The sequence below is a fragment of the Trichoderma evansii genome, assembly GCF_050947405.1.
Source record: "Trichoderma evansii strain SZMC 28006 chromosome Unknown GGI43scaffold_4, whole genome shotgun sequence".
Lineage (NCBI taxonomy): Eukaryota > Fungi > Ascomycota > Sordariomycetes > Hypocreales > Hypocreaceae > Trichoderma > Trichoderma evansii.
In genome coordinates, this window is record NW_028145202.1 from 1,480,997 (window position 1) to 1,498,430 (window position 17,434).

The 17,434-nt window shown below is 50.5% G+C and overlaps 5 protein-coding genes across 5 annotated transcripts; 3 read left to right on the forward strand and 2 right to left on the reverse strand.

The window, feature by feature from the left end:
- Positions 1-107: 107 nt before the first annotated feature.
- GGI43DRAFT_295491 (G-patch domain-containing RNA-binding protein) lies at positions 108-2,453 on the reverse strand. Its single transcript, XM_083201441.1, has 4 exons — positions 1,585-2,453; positions 784-1,523; positions 625-708; positions 108-547 (listed from the first exon to the last, which is right to left on the reverse strand). The coding sequence occupies exons 1-4, from the start codon at positions 2,183-2,185 to the stop codon at positions 440-442; spliced, it is 1,533 nt and encodes a 510-aa protein (XP_083063462.1). The 5' UTR covers positions 2,186-2,453; the 3' UTR covers positions 108-439.
- GGI43DRAFT_398431 (ATP-dependent RNA helicase DBP5) lies at positions 2,348-4,630 on the forward strand. Its single transcript, XM_083205218.1, has 4 exons — positions 2,348-3,006; positions 3,067-3,552; positions 3,616-3,853; positions 3,913-4,630. The coding sequence occupies exons 1-4, from the start codon at positions 2,741-2,743 to the stop codon at positions 4,402-4,404; spliced, it is 1,482 nt and encodes a 493-aa protein (XP_083063463.1). The 5' UTR covers positions 2,348-2,740; the 3' UTR covers positions 4,405-4,630.
- A 2,799-nt stretch (positions 4,631-7,429) lies between these two features.
- On the forward strand, positions 7,430-13,655 carry GGI43DRAFT_381311 (uncharacterized protein; the record flags this gene model as incomplete). Its single annotated transcript, XM_083203109.1, has 2 exons — positions 7,430-7,550; positions 7,618-13,655. The coding sequence occupies 2 exons, from the start codon at positions 7,430-7,432 to the stop codon at positions 13,653-13,655; spliced, it is 6,159 nt and encodes a 2,052-aa protein (XP_083063464.1).
- A 379-nt stretch (positions 13,656-14,034) lies between these two features.
- Positions 14,035-15,222, forward strand: GGI43DRAFT_295719 (60S ribosomal protein eL22). Its single transcript, XM_083201443.1, has 4 exons — positions 14,035-14,323; positions 14,512-14,547; positions 14,616-14,812; positions 14,871-15,222. Exons 1-4 carry the CDS (start codon positions 14,309-14,311, stop codon positions 14,995-14,997), a joined length of 375 nt encoding a protein of 124 aa, XP_083063465.1. The 5' UTR covers positions 14,035-14,308; the 3' UTR covers positions 14,998-15,222.
- A 39-nt stretch (positions 15,223-15,261) lies between these two features.
- GGI43DRAFT_398447 (mitochondrial carrier domain-containing protein) lies at positions 15,262-17,079 on the reverse strand. Its single transcript, XM_083205219.1, has 3 exons — positions 16,891-17,079; positions 16,548-16,819; positions 15,262-16,372 (listed from the first exon to the last, which is right to left on the reverse strand). Exons 2-3 carry the CDS (start codon positions 16,690-16,692, stop codon positions 15,447-15,449), a joined length of 1,071 nt encoding a protein of 356 aa, XP_083063466.1. The 5' UTR covers positions 16,693-16,819; positions 16,891-17,079; the 3' UTR covers positions 15,262-15,446.
- Between the last annotated feature and the right edge of the window lie 355 nt (positions 17,080-17,434).

The window sequence follows — 17,434 nt, forward strand, 5'->3', positions numbered from 1 at the left end:
CGACATGACGCATGGTGCGCATGCTATATGATTCCTGTCGCGTCGGTACGTTTATTAGTGCGTATATGCCTGGAAGGTTCTGGTTCTCCACTCATGTGAAGGAGAGATTCGTATTCAGGCACCCACTGTACACGGCGTGATGAGTACATATATTAGCGACATTTGGTCAGCACCGGCGTGCTTCAGACTTGAAAAGGATTTTACGTGTGTACGGTTACTGGTGATTATTCTATCACGATTTGTTCCTCTCTTTAGACTTTTTCTTTATTGGTGTTGGTGTATGTTTAGACTTAGGGTACTTTATACCACTTTTCGCCTTGTTTTCTATATGAATTCAACTTTGCCTAATTATTACATATCTATTTCGCTCCCGGCCGTGAAAATGAAATACAGCCCCTTGCTATGCAAATATTGCTTCGTGCTTGATACCATGATAACTTTACTTTGATTTATTTATGTAAATACCCCTTTCAAAATCTTCAGTGTCATAAAACTTTGGGATGATGTTGTTGCCGTTGAAAACGCGGCCGTCCAACTCATTGACTGCCTATTGTTATTGAGTTAGCCCGGCTTTCATTGTCCTGCTATTATTTGATTCTGTATATGTGAATACGTATGACTTACTCGTAGGGCAGACACCTGGTCTGTGAATTTGATAAAGACTTGGCGGGTCTCGACGTCAATGTATAGTCTCTCGACTCGTCCATACTATGTGCACGTATTAGCCCAGCTGTCCAATTTCTTTGAATGCCCAATAGAGAGAAGGAGGCAATAATTTCTAACCTTTTCACCGCATTCTCCGCCAATCTCTTGACCTAACCCGTCGGCGATTTCCGCCTCGAGGTCAGGCATGTTTTCCAGCATGTTCTGAAGCACAATGACCTCGCTCATCGTTCCAAACTTGCCGCCCTCTTCCTTTCGCTTGCCGCCGATGATTTTGCCTTTGCCTCCCGGTTCGGCCCACCCGCCGCCGTCTGCGTCAGCCTTTTTGCGCCGCTTTTCGACTTGGACGCGTAATGGGTTGAGGAGGCCTGATTCGTTGGCGCCGAGGGCGGAGCCCTTTGTCCAGCCGTATTTGCTCATGAGGCGCTGGGCGAAGCCGACCTGGCCGGGGCGGTTGGATCGTGGTTGGGAGGAGTCTTGGGGGGTATCGTTGTCATCGTCGTCTTGGTTGGCATGGCTGAAGCTGGGTGGTGGGGAGTAGCCTTCATCTTCGCCGTCTTCGGTCTTCTTGAGAGTTTCGGTGGGTTGGGTATAACGGACGGGAGCTTTGGATATAGAGACGGAATCTGATGGCGGCGGCGGCGGAGGATTGAGATTCGTCTCAGGTGGTGGAGGTGGTGGGAGAGGTATTGATGAGTCGGAAGGCTGTGACGGAGGAGGAGGTGGTGGTGGCTGATCTGTCGATGAGAGGGCTAGACGGCGAGCATAAGCTTCGTCTGCAGTTTCATCCTGTGGTGGAGCGGCTGGAGGAGATCTCGGAGGAGGCGCAAAATTGTAAGAAGTAGGCGGAGCAAACTGGTCTGTAATAGAGAATTATCCCGTTAGACTGATACCTCAAAACTGTGACGTGAGTTGGCTTACTAGAAGGTGCTGCGCGCGTTCCCTCGTCTTCAGAGTCTGATATGTCACTCTCATCCGGTCGCTTTCGGTGCCGGTACAGTAGACCTTTCCACTCCTGAACCTCTGCTACTTTCTCGTCGCTCTTGAGAAACTCATCCACGTTTGTTGGCCTCGACGGATCGTACATCTCGTCCCAGTCCGTCTCGAACTGCTCATCCTGCCTCCTCTTCTTCTTCTTGCGACCGCCGCGCTGGCGCTTCTCTCCAACGCCATACATCCACTCATCTTCCTCCGTCGCTACCCAGTCGGCGAGACTGCTCTGATGCGGTACTGACTGCGGCGCTCCAGTGGCAGTTGTGGTCGTCGCCGCCGGATCTGTAGTAGGTTTGGGGATAGCTTTTGGGAATGCCGATTTGGGTTTTGGCTGCTTCACCTGTGGTCGGCGGATGGGTTGGAACTGGAGGGCGGCATTGATGGCTTTTTTCGGCGCCTGCTCGTCGGCGGCAGCTCCACCTTGTTTGTAGGTCACTGGCGCGGAGGATATCGTGGCCGACGCGGGCGGATCATTGGGATCGTGAAGGTTGTCGTAGAGGGAGAGTCCTCGAGGCGGAGGAGCCGCCATGTTGCTTCAACCACAAAGTGTACTTGGCTATTATGAGGCTCTTTGATACATTTAATACGTGTAAATGAAACTTTAGTAATTAATGGTAGTATAAAAGCTAAAGCTTGAAACACTATAAGGGTATAATGACTTTCGTAGATCTAAGTTGCTGGGTTTATTTCGTGTTTCTTAGTGACGATACGACCGATAAGCCGTTATAGGTAGCTATGGCGCGCCTCGGAAAATTATCGGCGTTATTCAATCTTTACAGAAGGAAGCCTCGAGCTGCAGCTTCGCCCCTCCAATCAGTTAACCCCACCAAAATTTCCCCCGTCCTGTCCTAGTCGTAGGTCACTTTAACTTCACCATAGACTTCGGTGTAGGCTTTGGGGAGCACGCTTAGATGCCGTATTTCCTTTATTCAATTGTTTTCTTTTTCACGGTCGGACATAGCCCGAGACAGTTGCAGGCAAACTGTCCTTCAGCATCCCTCTTTGCTCTGTACATCAGTCTCCGATACTACATACCACTCTACGAATCCTGATAATCTATCTCGACCAGGCACCGATTCCAAACATGTCTGACCTCGCGAGCCGTATTACGAAGCCCGATGAACCGGCTAAGACCACTGATTGGGCTGAATCTGTCGAGGCAGATGAAAATAAGGCGCAGTTAGAAGCTGATGCTGGGGCTGCTGAGGCTCAGGTTGACGGTGCTGTTGAAGAGCTCGGTGGCTCTGGTTTGCAAGAGCCCGACTGGGATGTCGAAGTCTCTCTTAGCGATCTCCAAGCCAACGAAGCAACTCCTTTCCACTCTGCTACACAATGGCAAGATATGGGCCTGTAAGTATCGATTGTTTTTACTACCTGAACTAAATATCCACTGACTGGTTTCCCCAAAAGATCGGAGGACCTTCTCAAGGGTCTTTTGGCTCTCAAATTCCTGAAGCCTTCGAAAGTCCAGGGAAAATCTCTTCCTCTGATGCTCAGCGACCCCCCGAGAAATATGATGGCACAGTCACAATCCGGTACTGGAAAGACTGCGGCGTTTGTTACTGCCATTCTGTCGCGTGTCGACTTTACCAAGCCGGATCAACCCCAAGCTCTTGCGCTGGCCCCCAGTAGAGAGCTGGCTCGTCAAATCGAGGGTGTTATAAACGCTATTGGTCGCTTTATTGAACCTCTCAAAGTTGCAGCAGCTATTCCTGGTGCTCTGCCTCGTGACCAGCCGGTTCAAGCTGCTGTTATAGTTGGTACCCCTGGTACTGTCCAAGACATCATCAGACGAAGGCGGTTGGATGTTTCTCAACTAAAGGTTCTCGTCTTGGACGAAGCCGACAACATGTTGGATCAACAAGGAATGGGTGACCAGTGCCTGAGAGTAAAGAAGTAAGCCTATTCTATAACTAACGCAACGAAGAGAAGAGCAAGAGGTCTAACATTGGAATGTAGCTTGCTGCCAAAGTCTGTGCAAATCCTTCTCTTCTCAGCCACTTTCCCCGACAAAGTTGGCTCTTATGCGATGAAATTTGCACCCAACGCCCATTCTCTCAAACTGCAGCGAAGCGAGCTTACAGTTAAGGGCATTTCACAAATGTTCATCGACTGCGCGGACGACAACATCAAGTACGACGTTCTTTGCAAGCTCTACGGTCTCATGACTATTGGACAATCGGTCATCTTTGTCAAGGTATGTTGTAAACGGAATTTCGAGACAATTGGGGAACATATCTGTTGACATTAAAATAGACCCGTGAAAGCGCCAACGAGATCCAGAGACGCATGGTGGCTGATGGACACAAAGTATCTGCTCTGCACGCTGCGTTTGATGGTAACGAGAGAGACGAGCTGCTGAACAAGTTCCGACAAGGCGAAAACAAGGTTCTCATCACCACCAATGTCCTCGCTCGTGGTATTGACGTGTCGACCGTGAACATGGTCATCAACTACGATATCCCCATGAAGGGCCGAGGCGATAGCGAGCCAGACGCCGAGACTTACCTCCACCGTATTGGTCGAACTGGACGTTTCGGACGTGTTGGTGTCAGTATCAGCTTTGTCTATGACAAGAAGAGCTACGATGCCCTCCTCGGCATTGCCAACACCTACGGTATTGATCTCGTACGTCTTGACACCGATGACTGGGATGAGGCGGAGGAGCGTGTCAAGGAAGTCATCAAGAAGAACAGAGCTCAGGCTGCTTATGCCCCGAGCGCTACGGATAGCGCCAAGGCATCCTAGAAAGATGGATTTGACGCATGGATGACGATGTAAATTGGTGAAGGGTCTATATTTATTGCTTTTCTCTTTTCTTTGGTTTGGTGAGATCGCTACAGTTTCACAATGAATGGTACGATAATAGGGATTATACAAATGGATCTGTAGAATGTGGCACGACGAGATACCAAAAATTAACACAGTTGCGCTCTTGCAAGATGACTAACAGCGCTCCAATTTATAATATCTGGCTGCTTTCGTGATATTTCTTTTCCACCTACGTAATTACCACAGTGACGAGCGTAGAATAACGGCGTACAAAGCTATCAAGACAAGCCAACTCCAACGCATGATCCACTATTTGGCAGCTAATCATCACCACACAGCCAATGCTGATTCAAAAGTTTCACGAGATTGGCATGGCTTATGCAGCTCAAAGTGGATAGCGGCTTGTAGAAGGTGCATAAAGGACTGCCAAGCAGCGTAGCAGCAGCATTACGATGGAGCCCGCGGTTCATGGATCCGTCTCTCACTTTTCCGGCACATGACTGACTCTCACAAGCAAAAGGTACTACAGTACAGTACTACTCGGTGGCGAAATTCTGAACCGAAAAGAACTCTGCGTCCTTCCAATGACATTTTTATGTAGATTCCCATTTACCGTAGCGCTTTCTGCGGCCTTTTTAAACCCCCCCATGTCAGGCTAATACTAACGCCGGAGGAGGTTGGAGACACCCTAATCGGAAGATATCTGGTGGTTGGAGAGACTTGGAGAGACGGTTTCTTTAGCCTGGCCGACCACCTCTTTTTTTTTTTTTTAATTCTTCTCTAAGGTGGCTCACAATATGCAGTGCTAATGTAGATGCATGCATGCCGGATGTATGTTTGCATGTACAGAACTTACTCGTACGCGAATGAGAAAACACAGAGGGCAGATACACGTGAAGAATACCGGGAGGGGTTGGGCGATGCTACCACCATTGGCGCTGTACTTGTAGTATGTGAGGGGTCTCGGCTTACAAGAGGGCTGGATATTATGCACGCAATTAAGTCAGTGGTTGAAGGAAGATGCTACTCTGCAGTTGTGAATCAGACGCTGGAGGCGTACAAAAGCGTAAACAGGATATCTGATGAAATTCTGTAGCTGGCTGTACGAGTAAGTAACAACTCTCAGCGGACTTGTTAGTGCTTTGATGCCGTACCACTACATCATCATGCTGGTAGCTCGCTCGCTATCACCGACGTAGAGCTGCCTATTTTCTCCTCATCACAGCTAGGATCCACCATTATGTCACTGCAGGCGCCAAGAGAGCAGAAACCAAGGAAAGCAACAAAAACAAAAACAAACAGCCAAACGATACAGAAGGGAAAATTCTCTAAAAAAATCTACGCGGTGAACCATCTCACGTGTGGTTCCCAAAACTACATCGAGGATTGGCGCTACAGCTAACCCCCACTCTTTTTTTCTGCGCTCCCGTCCAGCCACCGCACACCGCCAACTAGACACCACTAATTTTTTTTCGCATTTCCCGTTATTGGCACACCTTGCATAATAGCGCAGTTCTGGTTGAAACAAATTTGGCAAGGTAAGGAAACAAAGAGAAAAGAGGGAGAAGCCGAACGAAGGCCAAAGATTCCTTGCCTAGTGAGGCCGGTGGCAATGATTGTGATAGATGGCTCTAATCCCTACGCCGTGTGCTTGTATGACTGTCGGCTGATATTTTTGAGCAGCACAGTCGACAAGACCCCAGCCGCAATTTTTCTTTTTGAGAAATTTCTCCCACGGAACAATCCCTGTCAAGTGTCGGCTGTGGCTCCATCGCCGTAGCATTGGTTAGCCAAAAAAGAACCAGCCTCTCCGAGCCTGGCAGCCATACGAGTAGCTCGAGGTGGCTTAACGGTTAGTTTATGGTGCGATTTTTTTGTCCCCCTATGCTTCGAGAAAATAAGGGACCCTTCTGCAAGTCATGTCCCCAAGCAAGTCATTACTATGCTCGCCATAGATGAAGAGATTTGATCCATCAAGGAACCGTCTTCCCAGGTAATTGACGCAATTGCTCAATGCCGATAGATTCCGGGGTCGAGCTGCATGAGAACGACCGCGGGGCATCAAGAGGCGAGCCACGTAGCACGCCGGGGGAGAGAAACCAGTCACAACATGCATGTCCATCCAGCCTTCGCGGACGCATCCTCAGGCGCTAGGTCTTTTCGTGGTGGGCGCTCGTTGATATCGCTCAGAAAGCTGGAGCCACTTGGCCCACAGCTAGCCAGCTCATCTGGCCGCCTACTCATGATTGCATTTTCTCAGTGTGTCTGATTTGCCCAGCACGGCCCAATCCCACTTTTCGTTGGTTGATCATGCATGTTCCAATTCTGTTGCGTCGGGCAGCTTTCCTGTCAGCCCGTGCGGATTCAAGTCATGTCTCAACCCGCAAATGCGGCCGGCTGGCGACAAGGCCGCTTGCTGAGCCCAATCGTAGTGCAGCGCGGCGGGCGAAGTGCCTTTCTACTTCCAATTGGGTCTTCGCCTGGTGCTATCAAGTCGTGGTGTGGATATTGATCTTTGTACCCAGGGGGGGTCTGGCCCGGGTGCTCTCTGGATTTGCTAGGCTCCGCATCGTCAATCTTCTGTGGTTCGCTTGTGATCGGTCATGGGTGTGTTTTTTTTTTGCCTGGGACGTGCTTTTTTTGAATGGGCCCATGCAGCTTGAGGAAGCAAGGCTCCCAGTGGTGTCATCTCAAAAGACTTTACTGACTTCCCACCTGTTCGCAGGCTTTAGAGAGGGAAAAAAAAAATCACCTCCTGCATCGTACACTTCAAACTATACGTTTGAATCCCGTCATCATCCCTATCCAATAGGCTGCTACGTTCGCTTTGAAGCAGCCACAAACAGTCGTGTCCTGAAGCGCCAAGGCCCAAGAGACCGGCTGTTTCGTTATTGGCGCCTTCCACCTGCATTGTCGAATAATCTCATCGCAGTGCAGCTTGTATGGAGGTCGATAATCAAGCCGTGCCCCAAGTCTCAGAGGTCGAGAGGGCACAGGAAGTATGAGCGCCGCCCAAGAAGTTGAATACCGTCTATTCGAGACTAACAAAGATTTTTCCAATGTGCAGCATTTCGAAAAGAATGATTCCGAGCTTGGTTCAAAATTGTCATTAGACAACAAAGGTAGCTAGCAACAATTCTACAATGCATTGCTTAATTTACGTCTAATGCTAACGCTTGAGGTGAACAGACACCGAAACCTCTCAAGATGCGGGTGCCGAAGATCACCCAGATGAGGCCGAGGTAGAGGGAGATGCTGCGGCCGAGCCGACTTCTTCCAAGAACAAAAAGAAGAAAAAGAAGAAGAAGAACAAGAGCGAGAGCCAAATCACCTCGCCCATAGACTCCGCCGACAGCATCGCTGCTGTTGACATCAAGGCTGAGGCAGCAGAAACTGCCGAGTCAGCGGAGCAGGACCGAACAGTTACCCCTCCTCCTGAGGAATCAAGTCTGGTAGCCGAAGACGAGGCCAAGAAAGATAAGAAGAAGAAAAAGAAGAAGAAGAAGAATGGCCCCAAGAACTCCGAGACAGATGTAACATCTGATGGCGCTCTTGACCCAGCCCAGCCTCCGTCACCCCCAGACACAGACGAGGGACGAGGCGAGGATGAGGCCACGCCAGTAGCGGAAGAGGAGGCCGTGACTGCGGCTCCTGAACCCGAGGCTCTTGGGACTGTGAAGGAGGAGAGCTCTGCTGACGCTGAGCAGTCTAACGACGCTGTTCCAGTTCCCGAAGAAGCCAAGGCTGTTGAAGAAGAGGCCAAACCCGCCGACGAAGTTGCTGTTGCCTCTGAAGAGCCCGAGCACGTGGAACCGGAGTCAGAAGTCACCAAGGAGCATGAGCACGAGCACGAGGAGACACACCACGAGGAGCACGACCACGCTCAGGAGGAAGCTGAACCTGTCAAGGAGCCAGAGTCTGTTCCCGCTGAGCATGAAGATGCCCCTGCTGAAGAGCCTCACGATGCTGCTGAGACACACGATGAGAAGCCTGTCGAAGAGGCTGCTCACACAGAAGATACCCAAGCGCCCGTTGAGGAGCCCGCTGAGCACCAGGAAGAGCACAAGGAAGTTCCTGAACCAGCTGAAGCCGACAACAAAGAGGTAGAGCACCACTCCGAAGAGCAACACACTGAGGAGGAGAAGCACTCCGAAGAAGAGAAGCATGCCGAAGAAGAAAAACTCGACGTCGAGAAGGACACCACTGAATCCGAGATTAAGGAGGAGTCAGCTGTTGAGCCTGCGACCGAAGTTGAGGAACATGCCACTGAAGACGCACCAGCTACTGAACATGTTGAAGAGGCTGCGAAGGACTCAGTTGTGGAGGAGGCTGCTGCTCCTGAAGAGGAGACTACCAAATCCGAGGCTAAGCACGATGACTCTGAGAAGCATGAGGAGCCTGCCGCTGAACACGAGCCTGTAGTTGAGGCTGAAACCAAGGCTGAGGAAGTCCACGAGGAGGCTCCCAAGGAGGAAATAACCGAGTCTCATGTGTCTACCGAAGAAGCCCACCACGAGGAGGCTGAGCCTGTTGCTGAGCTCGAGACTAGCTCGGAAGTGAAGGCTGCTGATGAACACGACGAGGAAGTTGCTAAAGAAGAGACTCACGAAGAGCATGTCGAAGCCCAGGAGAGCGAGCCTGTTGTTGATACCCACGAAGAGCACAAGGATGAGGTTGTTGCTGAGGCTGAAACTACTCACGAGCCAGAGGAGACACATTCTGAAGTAGAGCACGTTTCTCACGAGGAAATTCCTGCTGAAGAGTCTGTGGTTTCCTCTATCCCTGTCACCGAGTCGGAGGTCACCGAGTCGGAAGTCTCCAAGCACGAGCCAGAGGCTACTCATTCCGAGGTTGAGACCACTGAGGCAGAGCCCGAAGTTGCTGAGGCCACATCGGAAGTCTCAGAGGTGAAGCCTGAAACCACTGAGAGTGAATCTACTCATGACGAGCACATTACAGCTGCTGAGACCGAAAGTGACATTCAGAAGGATCTTGCTGAACCTGAGTCTGTCGTCGAGTCCGAAGTCGCTGCTGAGCCTGAGTCTGTCATCGAATCTGAAGTCGCTGCTGAGCCCGAGTCTGTCATCGAATCTGAAGTCGCTGCTGAGCCTGAGTCTGTCATCGAATCTGAAGTCGCTGCTGAACCTGAGTCTGTCGTCGAGTCCGAAGTAGCTGCTGAACCTGAGTCTGTCGTCGAGTCCGAAGTCGCTGCTGAGCCCAAGTCTGTCATCGAATCCGAAGTCGCCGCTGATTCTGAGGTTGCTACTGAGTCTGAGCTCGTTGCTCACCACGAAGCAGCCGTTGAGTCTGAGATCGCTGTCGAGTCTGAGCCTGCTGTTGATTCTGAAGTTGCTGCCAAATCCGAAATTGCTACCGATTCCGAGCCTGTTGCTCAACACGAATCTGTTGTCGAGTCTGAGGTTGCCACTGAATCTGAAGTTGCTGCTGAGCCAGAGGTCGTTGCTAACGTTACGGAGTCTGAGGTCGCTACTGAGTCCGAGGTCACTGCTGAGCGCGAAGTTGCCTTGGAGCAGGAGCTTTCTCACCATGACAAGCCAGCTGAGTCCGCTCTTGAGGAGGTTCAGCACTTGGATGAAGTAGTTGAAATCATTGCTCCGGCTGAAGCCGAGAAGGCTGCCGAACCTGAGGCCCTTCACGAGACCGACAAGGAAGAGACATCAGAGGTCCAGGCTACTTCCGAGCTAACTGAAGACTCTAAGATCTCTCATGTTGAGGAAATCGTGGCTGAAGCTGACAAGGAGGTAGAAGCCAAGACTGAAGAATCGGAGATTTCGGGCCTTGCGGTCGAGGAGACTCCTGTTCAAGATACTCCTATCGTCCCAGCGGAGGAGCCAGCGATGGTTGAACCTGAATCAACACCTACCGTTGTAGAAAGCGAAAGGGCAATTGTGCCAGAGCCAGTGGAAGAAGTCGAGCAGCCAGTTGCTGTTGAGGTGGAAGCACCCAAGACCAGAGAGGAGGAAGTTAAGGACACTGTTGTAGAGAGAGTTAGGAAAGGTGAGGAGCAGCATTCATTACATGATACCCCTATTGATATTTCGGGACGGTTTGGTGACTCCACATCGGGTGAGGAGTCGAAGGACCACGGCGTTTTGGAGTTACATTCGGAAGACATTTCGGAAATTCAGAGTCAGTCCTTGGGAGAGGAGCAGAAAGTAGATCTCAAGCGAGATGAGCTTGAACGGGCTGAGACCCCGGCTGTGGAGGAGCCTGTTGTTTCTACCAAACCTGATGTGGAGGCCGTCTCTGAGCCATTGATTTCTCACAAGGAAGATGCTGAGACAACATTACCAGATGAGGAGTCGGACAAGATTGCTCTTATTGCGGGCACAGCTGCAGTTGCTACGGCTGCTACTGCCGCAGTGGCGACAGCTGCCGTCATTCACCAGGAGCCTGTTGCTCCTGAAGCGCCCAAATCTGAGACCAGAGCCCTTGAGCCAGAAGAGACACACAGAGAGATTGTCCCCGAAGTTACGAAGCCCACTGAAGAGCCCGTTGCCGCGCGAGAGGCTGCACCGGCAGTTGTTGCCGAGCCAGCTGAGCCTTCAACGTCTAAGGTGCCAGTTGCTGCGAAAACTATTCCGGAAGCCTCGTCACAACGACCAACCAACGAGGTGGACACTACCAAAGCAGTAATAGTAATGGACCCCGAACAGGCAAGTAAAGAGATCACGCAAAGGGCGGAGCCTATTCAAGAGAACACAAACTTACAGGATGTAGCCCAAGTCGAGTATTCTGGAGGCGCTGACGATTTGGCTATTGGCGCCGTTCGTGTGGCTGCGCACCCAGTTCTTCGGGAAGAAGACGGACGAATAAATGCATACACCATGCCCGGATTGAGCCATAGCATCGAAAGAGAAGTTCTCGATGGACCTCCGTTTGCAACAGTGGTCGCTCAATCCGACGATGGACACCGGGCAGAAGTTATGATGAAGAGAGATATAATGCCATCACATGAATTGGATCGAACTATGATCCCCTTAGAAATCGCTGCCGCAACTAGCCACGTGCCCCCTTTACGATACCCTGCTCGCAACGCCGACGGTCACTACCTCCCGAAATGGATGAATATGGTCTCTCCCGTTGAATATGATCGAATGGTTCAAGATACTCCGCCTCCGCTGTCTCTTTCCGTGTTATTGGATGATGAGTTCAAAGTGCCGACTCCTGCCGCTGTGGTTCCCGATAAGGCAATGACTGTGACTGATAGGCGGAGGGCTCGAATGCTGCGTCACAAGCAGAAGATTCCACTTCACGAAGCTGATGATGACGCAGTTGCACCTGCTGTGGTCACCAAAACCACTGCAGATGCACTGAGGCCTGTTGCCGGTCCTTCGATTGCTGGCCTTCGCAGCGGTGGGGACCTCCCTCATCTGGGACATCAGATGATGTTGGATTCGGAGGAACTTCAATCTCTAGCCGTCCCTACTACACGCAGGAGTAATAGTGATGTTGAGGAGGATCTTCATAAATCCATTGCTGACATTTTCACAGAGGATAGATCGAAGGGTTACATCTCATCGAGCAGTGACCGTGACCGAGATCGAGAAAGACGCCACAAATATCGTCATTCTCGCCATTCTTCTCATTCTAGCAGAAATCGTGGTGAGGAAGAGGGCAGAGAATACAGAGAGAACAGAGAGAACAGAGAGAGTAAACGTCGCTCACACGAATCTCAAGGGTCAAACTACCGTCGTTCTACCCAGGATAACGGCACTTCTAGGCCTGGTTCTGGGTCATCTAAGCTGGACACTCCACCTCGAACTCCTCGACGACGCCACAGCGGAGTTGTGGGCGAAGCTCCTGTATCCTCAAGCCGGAGATATAAAATCCCCGATGAGCAGGAAGCTCAGGAGCAACGCGAGCAACGTGAACAGCGCAGAGCGCAGCGTCGTGCTGCTCGACAGCCTGAGAATTTCGACATGAACGAGGTACAGCAAGTAGCGCGTGAAGGGTACGAAGGGCACGAACGATATGAGCGGCCTGAACGAACCAGTGAGCGCCGTGAAAGAGGCGAACACCGTGACCGCCGTGAACGTTCAGAACGCCATGAGCGTACTGAGCGTACTGAGCGCCCAGAACGTGCCGAGCGTCCAGAACGTCTAGAACGTACTGAACGACTAGAACGTGCTGAACGACCAGAACGTGCTGAACGGGTTGAACGCTCGGAACGCATTGAACGCCCTGAACGTGCTGAACGTGCTGAACATGTTGAACACCAAGATCGAGTTGAACGACAAGATCGAGTTGAGCGACCAGAACGTGTTGAACGACCGGAACGTGCTGAACGACAAGAACGTGTTGAGCGCTCAGCTCGTGTGGAACGCCCAGAACGTGTTGAACGCTCAGAACGCCCGGAACGCCTCGAACGCACTCGGCGCTCGGAGCGCACCGAACGTTCTGAGCAGCCTGAGCAACCTGAACCACCTCAGCTGCTCGATGACCGTGAGTTGCAAGACGAAGGTTATGACCGCTCTGAAAGATATGAACGACGTGAGCGACGTGAACGTCATGAGCGTCGAGAGCGCCGTGAACGCGAACGCCGAGAACGTCGCGAGCTCTATGAAAAGCCCCTGGAGCCTCAGACTGAGTACTTCCCAGCTATTGACGATAGCCAAGAACCACCACCAGAGCTTGCCCCAGCATTTGCACCTGCACTTGCATCTGCACATGCAGAGCGCAAGGGTAAAGAGGTGGGATTCGACCTACCGCCAGAAGAGATAAAGCGCCACCGTAGCCGCTCATTTCGCCAGCGTGCTAGTAACTCTCATTACTCCCGAGACGACTTCCTACGACGGTCGCAGTCTCCTGAGAAGGACTCTGGATTCCCTGTTCCTGAAAAGAGATTTTTCGAAATGAAAAATGCCGAGGGAGTTGTTCGCAGGTCATCGTCACCGCCGCTTCCAGATAAGTCTATCTACGTACCAGTACGGGAGTCTTCACTTCCAGAAGGGGCGAGGCCTAGAACACGAGACCGGGACGTTCCCCGAACTCGTGAACGTCGGTTATCCGAGGCCACCTATGATAGACCTCGTGCAAGTCGGATCGAACACCTTCCTAGGCAATCAGCGCCATTGGACGAAGGTGACGATTCTGCTCGACGAGCTCGCAATGAACGCAGGCGACAGAGAGAGGCCAAAGAGGCTAGGGAGCAAGAGAAGAAGTCTGGAGGAATCAGAGGCGTGTTTAAGAGATTGTTTAATTGATTGGTAGAGAAAGGGGGCATTTGGCACAAGCAACAGCGATGGATTAAAGGCGATCATTTGTTGAAACGATCTAATGAATTATGTGTGAATGGCTTGTTTATTCTTCTTCATGATTACTACCTGGCCATTAGGCTGGTATATGATAATTACGTTCGATTACGGTTAAAAATGAAATATATTGATTCTGGGACACTGTGAAATCTGGGTGTGATCTTTTCTTTGAATAGGACTGGGATGCCAGACTTCTTTCTGCTTACTGCCTACTACCATGTCAACGTATAATATATAATACCTCCTAATCCTACGATAAGCACAGAGTAGCAACACTGGTTCCAAAGGCTGTATGTAAGTCGTTCTAAGGAGGCTACCAACCCATCTGCTGTAAGCTCGATATCACGTGACATTTCCTCTGGCGTCCCGCAAGGCAACTTGGTCCATTCGGAGCCTCGGCGCACCTTGATCCGCTCCAGCCCTAATTTGGCAGTTGGCCCCATTTCGAACAGCCCACCAAAAATATCGGCTAAAAATTTCGCGAGCAGCTGAGCGCTTTCGCATCAACTCCAGCAAAAAAATAATTTTATACCAAAAAGGCGCAGGATTCGATCTCTTTGCGTTCTTCACGTCCACTCACAAAGACCCCACCAATATCAACAATGGCTCCCATCACTGTATGTATTGCTTGGAATGACATTTGAACTCGCTTTGCTGTAGGCGGACATGATTCCCTGCCTCTCCTCGCTCTTCTTTCAATTAGGAGATGGAGTGTTGAGGGAGGGAATTGGCGCCGCCGGAGAAAAAGAAAAAAAAATCAACAACCCCAAAATGCAGTAGGCTGATTGAAAATGTCATGATATAGAAGAAGTCGGGCAAGGCCCAGAAGCAGACCAAGAAGGTGAGTTACTATCCAAACAGACACTGACTCCCCCCTGACGGAGGATGCTAATATAATCTCCTTTTTAGTTCATCATCAACGCTTCTCAGCCTGCCAGCGACAAGATCTTCGATGTCTCCGCCTTCGAGAAGTTCCTCCAGGACCACATCAAGGTTGAGGGCCGCACCAACAACCTGGGCGACAACATCGTCATCTCTTCCACCGCTGATGGCAAGGTCGAGGTCGTCTCCCACAACGAGCTCTCTGGCCGCTACCTCAAGTACCTGTACGTCTTTGGATATATCAACCTCTATACATTACTCTTTGCTAATACAAGAAAACAGGACCAAGAAGTTCCTCAAGAAGCAGCAGCTCCGTGACTGGCTCCGTGTCGTCTCCACCTCCCGCGGTGTTTACGAGCTCAAGTTCTTCAACGTCGTCAACGACGAGGCTGATGAGGATGACGAGTAAATCGCTTCTTTCAGTACTGGGATAACGAAAAAAGCCATTTTGGGAAAATGATGAAATGAGTTTTGGGAAGCTTGGAAATTTTTACGGCAATCTGGGGTATATCTTTCTGATGGAAGATATCTGTACTCACGTGCGGGCTTGTAAAAGAGTTCTGTCGCCAGCGTGTGGATGCTGTAGATTTTTCAAGTCATGGAATAAATTGACCGGCCATTTCGAGTGGACCTATAAAAAATACTTTGCTTCTGTCTCTTCAATAATGCTCTTGTGATTATTCAAATTGTAGCTTCTAATTGCCTTTAATTGTGAAGCTGGTGTAGACTATCAAATGCCATATCTATATATGTGTGTATTCATATGCAATCGTTTTTAAATGCAAGACGTCAACGAGGTATCATCAATGTGTAAAAAGGGGGATCAAGCATGTATATCAAACAACAGCACCCCCCTTTTCAAGGCAAAGTCCTCATCACACCCTCAAAAGCCACCAACGCCATCGCATTCGCCGGGAAAGCTCTCAAAAAGCACGGCAAGAAACCTCTCCAGTATCCCTTCCACCCAGACTCGCGATACACCGTCACGGCAGCATCTCGCCACCTGGGAAATCTCCTCTTGCCATCACCCAATCCTCCGCCAAGCGGATCAGTCATGATGCGCTGCTTGACGAGATCGCTCGGGTAGCTCGTCAGCCAAAACACCTGTGCGCTCAAACCACCAGCCCAGAAGTTGATAGCCGGATTGCTTAGGTTGGTGTTCTTGCGCAGGACTCGTGAGAGGACGTCGTAGCTACCCCACCAGAAGAAGAAGAAGCTCCGGAAGAGTAGCGTGGCGGATAGGCCGTGGTAGACGCCTCGCACGCCGTGGTGGGTGTAGATCTTGCGGATGCAGTCAAGGGGTCCCGAGTACAGACGCTCGGCCTTGTGCGCGGCGTACTGGATTTGTAGACGGGCCTTGATATGCTCCACAGGTGCAGCGATGAAGCTGACGGTAGAACCTGCCATGATACCTGCGATACCGTGGCCTACCGGTGGCAGATATGACGGCTCTGACGACGTAGATCTGGACGCCTGCCCTGTTCCCAGCGTCTTCAGTGATGAAGTCAGATTTCCAAGGCCAAATCCTGACCCTGATCCGGCCCCTGGCGTCCATGAATCTACATGAAAGACATGTTGTGCCATAAGCCGTCTGTAGACGTTCAACGACCCCAGCATCACCGAGTCCATAAACATCCATCCAACCAAAGGCGGCGTGGCGCCTTTATACAGGCCCGTCACACCCTCATTACGGACGGTCTGGACGACACACTGGAGAGGACCACTGAAGCGTGAGGACTCTGTGGTTTGAAGACGGACCTTGACGGTGTCAAAAGGGTGGCCGACTGTAAGATTGACATGTGAATTAGTAAGAGGTTATGAATAAAAAGTTGACCAACGCCCGTCTCATCCGCATAGGCTACGCTCTCAACCACAAAAGAAAAGAAAATGTGAATGCAAGAAAACGAGGAAAAGGATCTCTGTATTGTGATATACACAGAAACAACAAAAACAACATACCAGTCAACTTTGCAATTCCGCTAAACACTCCCGCCACGAATCCCTTGTAATCGCGCCTGGCCGATGTCGCAGCCTTCTTCTCTTCAGCGACAACCGGACTCGACGTCAACCCCGTCGCGGTCCCAGAAGCCGTCGCCTCTGCCATTGCTACGCCCGAGCAAAGTCAGGTAGGAAAAAAGATGTAGGTTACTCCAGCGTCGTGAATAATGAAAAGAAAGAAGAAGAAAAGAGAAGATGGAAAAAGAGTTGTATGTATAAGAAAGAGCAAAGGCCTGGTTGAGTCAGGTTAGCGATGAGGTCAGCCAGCCAGGCACCTATTATTCGGAAAAGAGAAAACGCTCACCCCCTTGCAGAACAAGCCCTCGAAAAACAAAACGTCTTTCTTTTGCTTTGTATACGCGCTTTAATAAAATATGCTTGCCTTTACTGAACTCCCCAATTTTCAAAAAAGAAAAAAAAAAAAAAAAAAAGAGACAAGTCAGTGCAGCTTCCGTCGCAATTGATTAGAAAAAGATGAGATGCCTTGTCAAACGAACTGAAAAGAAAGTGGGTGGGGAAAAACTCCCCCATCCGCAAGACCCCTACCCGTAATACAGCGTTCCGACTTATTAGTTAGCGGCGCCACAGGCATCCCATCGGCTGCAGATTAACGTAAGACGGTACAGTAAGTAATATCGGTGTAGAAGGAAGGGGAAACAAGCAAAGCTCGTAATTGGTCTACAACATGCATGTCCCGTAAAGCTATCTACGGAGTCACAGAGTGATACACGCTGGTTTTAACTTCTTGTGATTTACAACGTGTCTGCTTTTGCATCGTTGGGTGGGATTCTTAGGATTCATAGCACATCGCAGACCGCAGCTGTCTCACAACTTTATGAGACACAGGC

Excerpts from the sequence above, each read along its gene's own strand:
- GGI43DRAFT_295491 (XM_083201441.1), bottom strand. The coding sequence starts at position 2,185 with ATGGCGGCTCCTCCGCCTCGAGGACTCTCCCTCTACGACAACCTTCAC. Across the intron at positions 1,524-1,584 it reads AACGCGCGCAGCACCTTCTA|ACCAGTTTGCTCCGCCTACT; the intron begins GTAAGCCAACTC and ends TCTCTATTACAG. Across the intron at positions 548-624 it reads ACCAGGTGTCTGCCCTACGA|GCAGTCAATGAGTTGGACGG; the intron begins GTAAGTCATACG and ends CAATAACAATAG.
- GGI43DRAFT_398431 (XM_083205218.1), top strand. The coding sequence starts at position 2,741 with ATGTCTGACCTCGCGAGCCGTATTACGAAGCCCGATGAACCGGCTAAG. Across the intron at positions 3,007-3,066 it reads CAATGGCAAGATATGGGCCT|ATCGGAGGACCTTCTCAAGG; the intron begins GTAAGTATCGAT and ends TTTCCCCAAAAG. Across the intron at positions 3,854-3,912 it reads AATCGGTCATCTTTGTCAAG|ACCCGTGAAAGCGCCAACGA; the intron begins GTATGTTGTAAA and ends ACATTAAAATAG.
- GGI43DRAFT_295719 (XM_083201443.1), top strand. Across the intron at positions 14,548-14,615 it reads CCCAGAAGCAGACCAAGAAG|TTCATCATCAACGCTTCTCA; the intron begins GTGAGTTACTAT and ends TCTCCTTTTTAG. Across the intron at positions 14,813-14,870 it reads GGCCGCTACCTCAAGTACCT|GACCAAGAAGTTCCTCAAGA; the intron begins GTACGTCTTTGG and ends ACAAGAAAACAG.
- GGI43DRAFT_398447 (XM_083205219.1), bottom strand. The coding sequence starts at position 16,692 with ATGGCAGAGGCGACGGCTTCTGGGACCGCGACGGGGTTGACGTCGAGT. Across the intron at positions 16,373-16,547 it reads CGGAATTGCAAAGTTGACTG|TCGGCCACCCTTTTGACACC; the intron begins GTATGTTGTTTT and ends TCAATCTTACAG.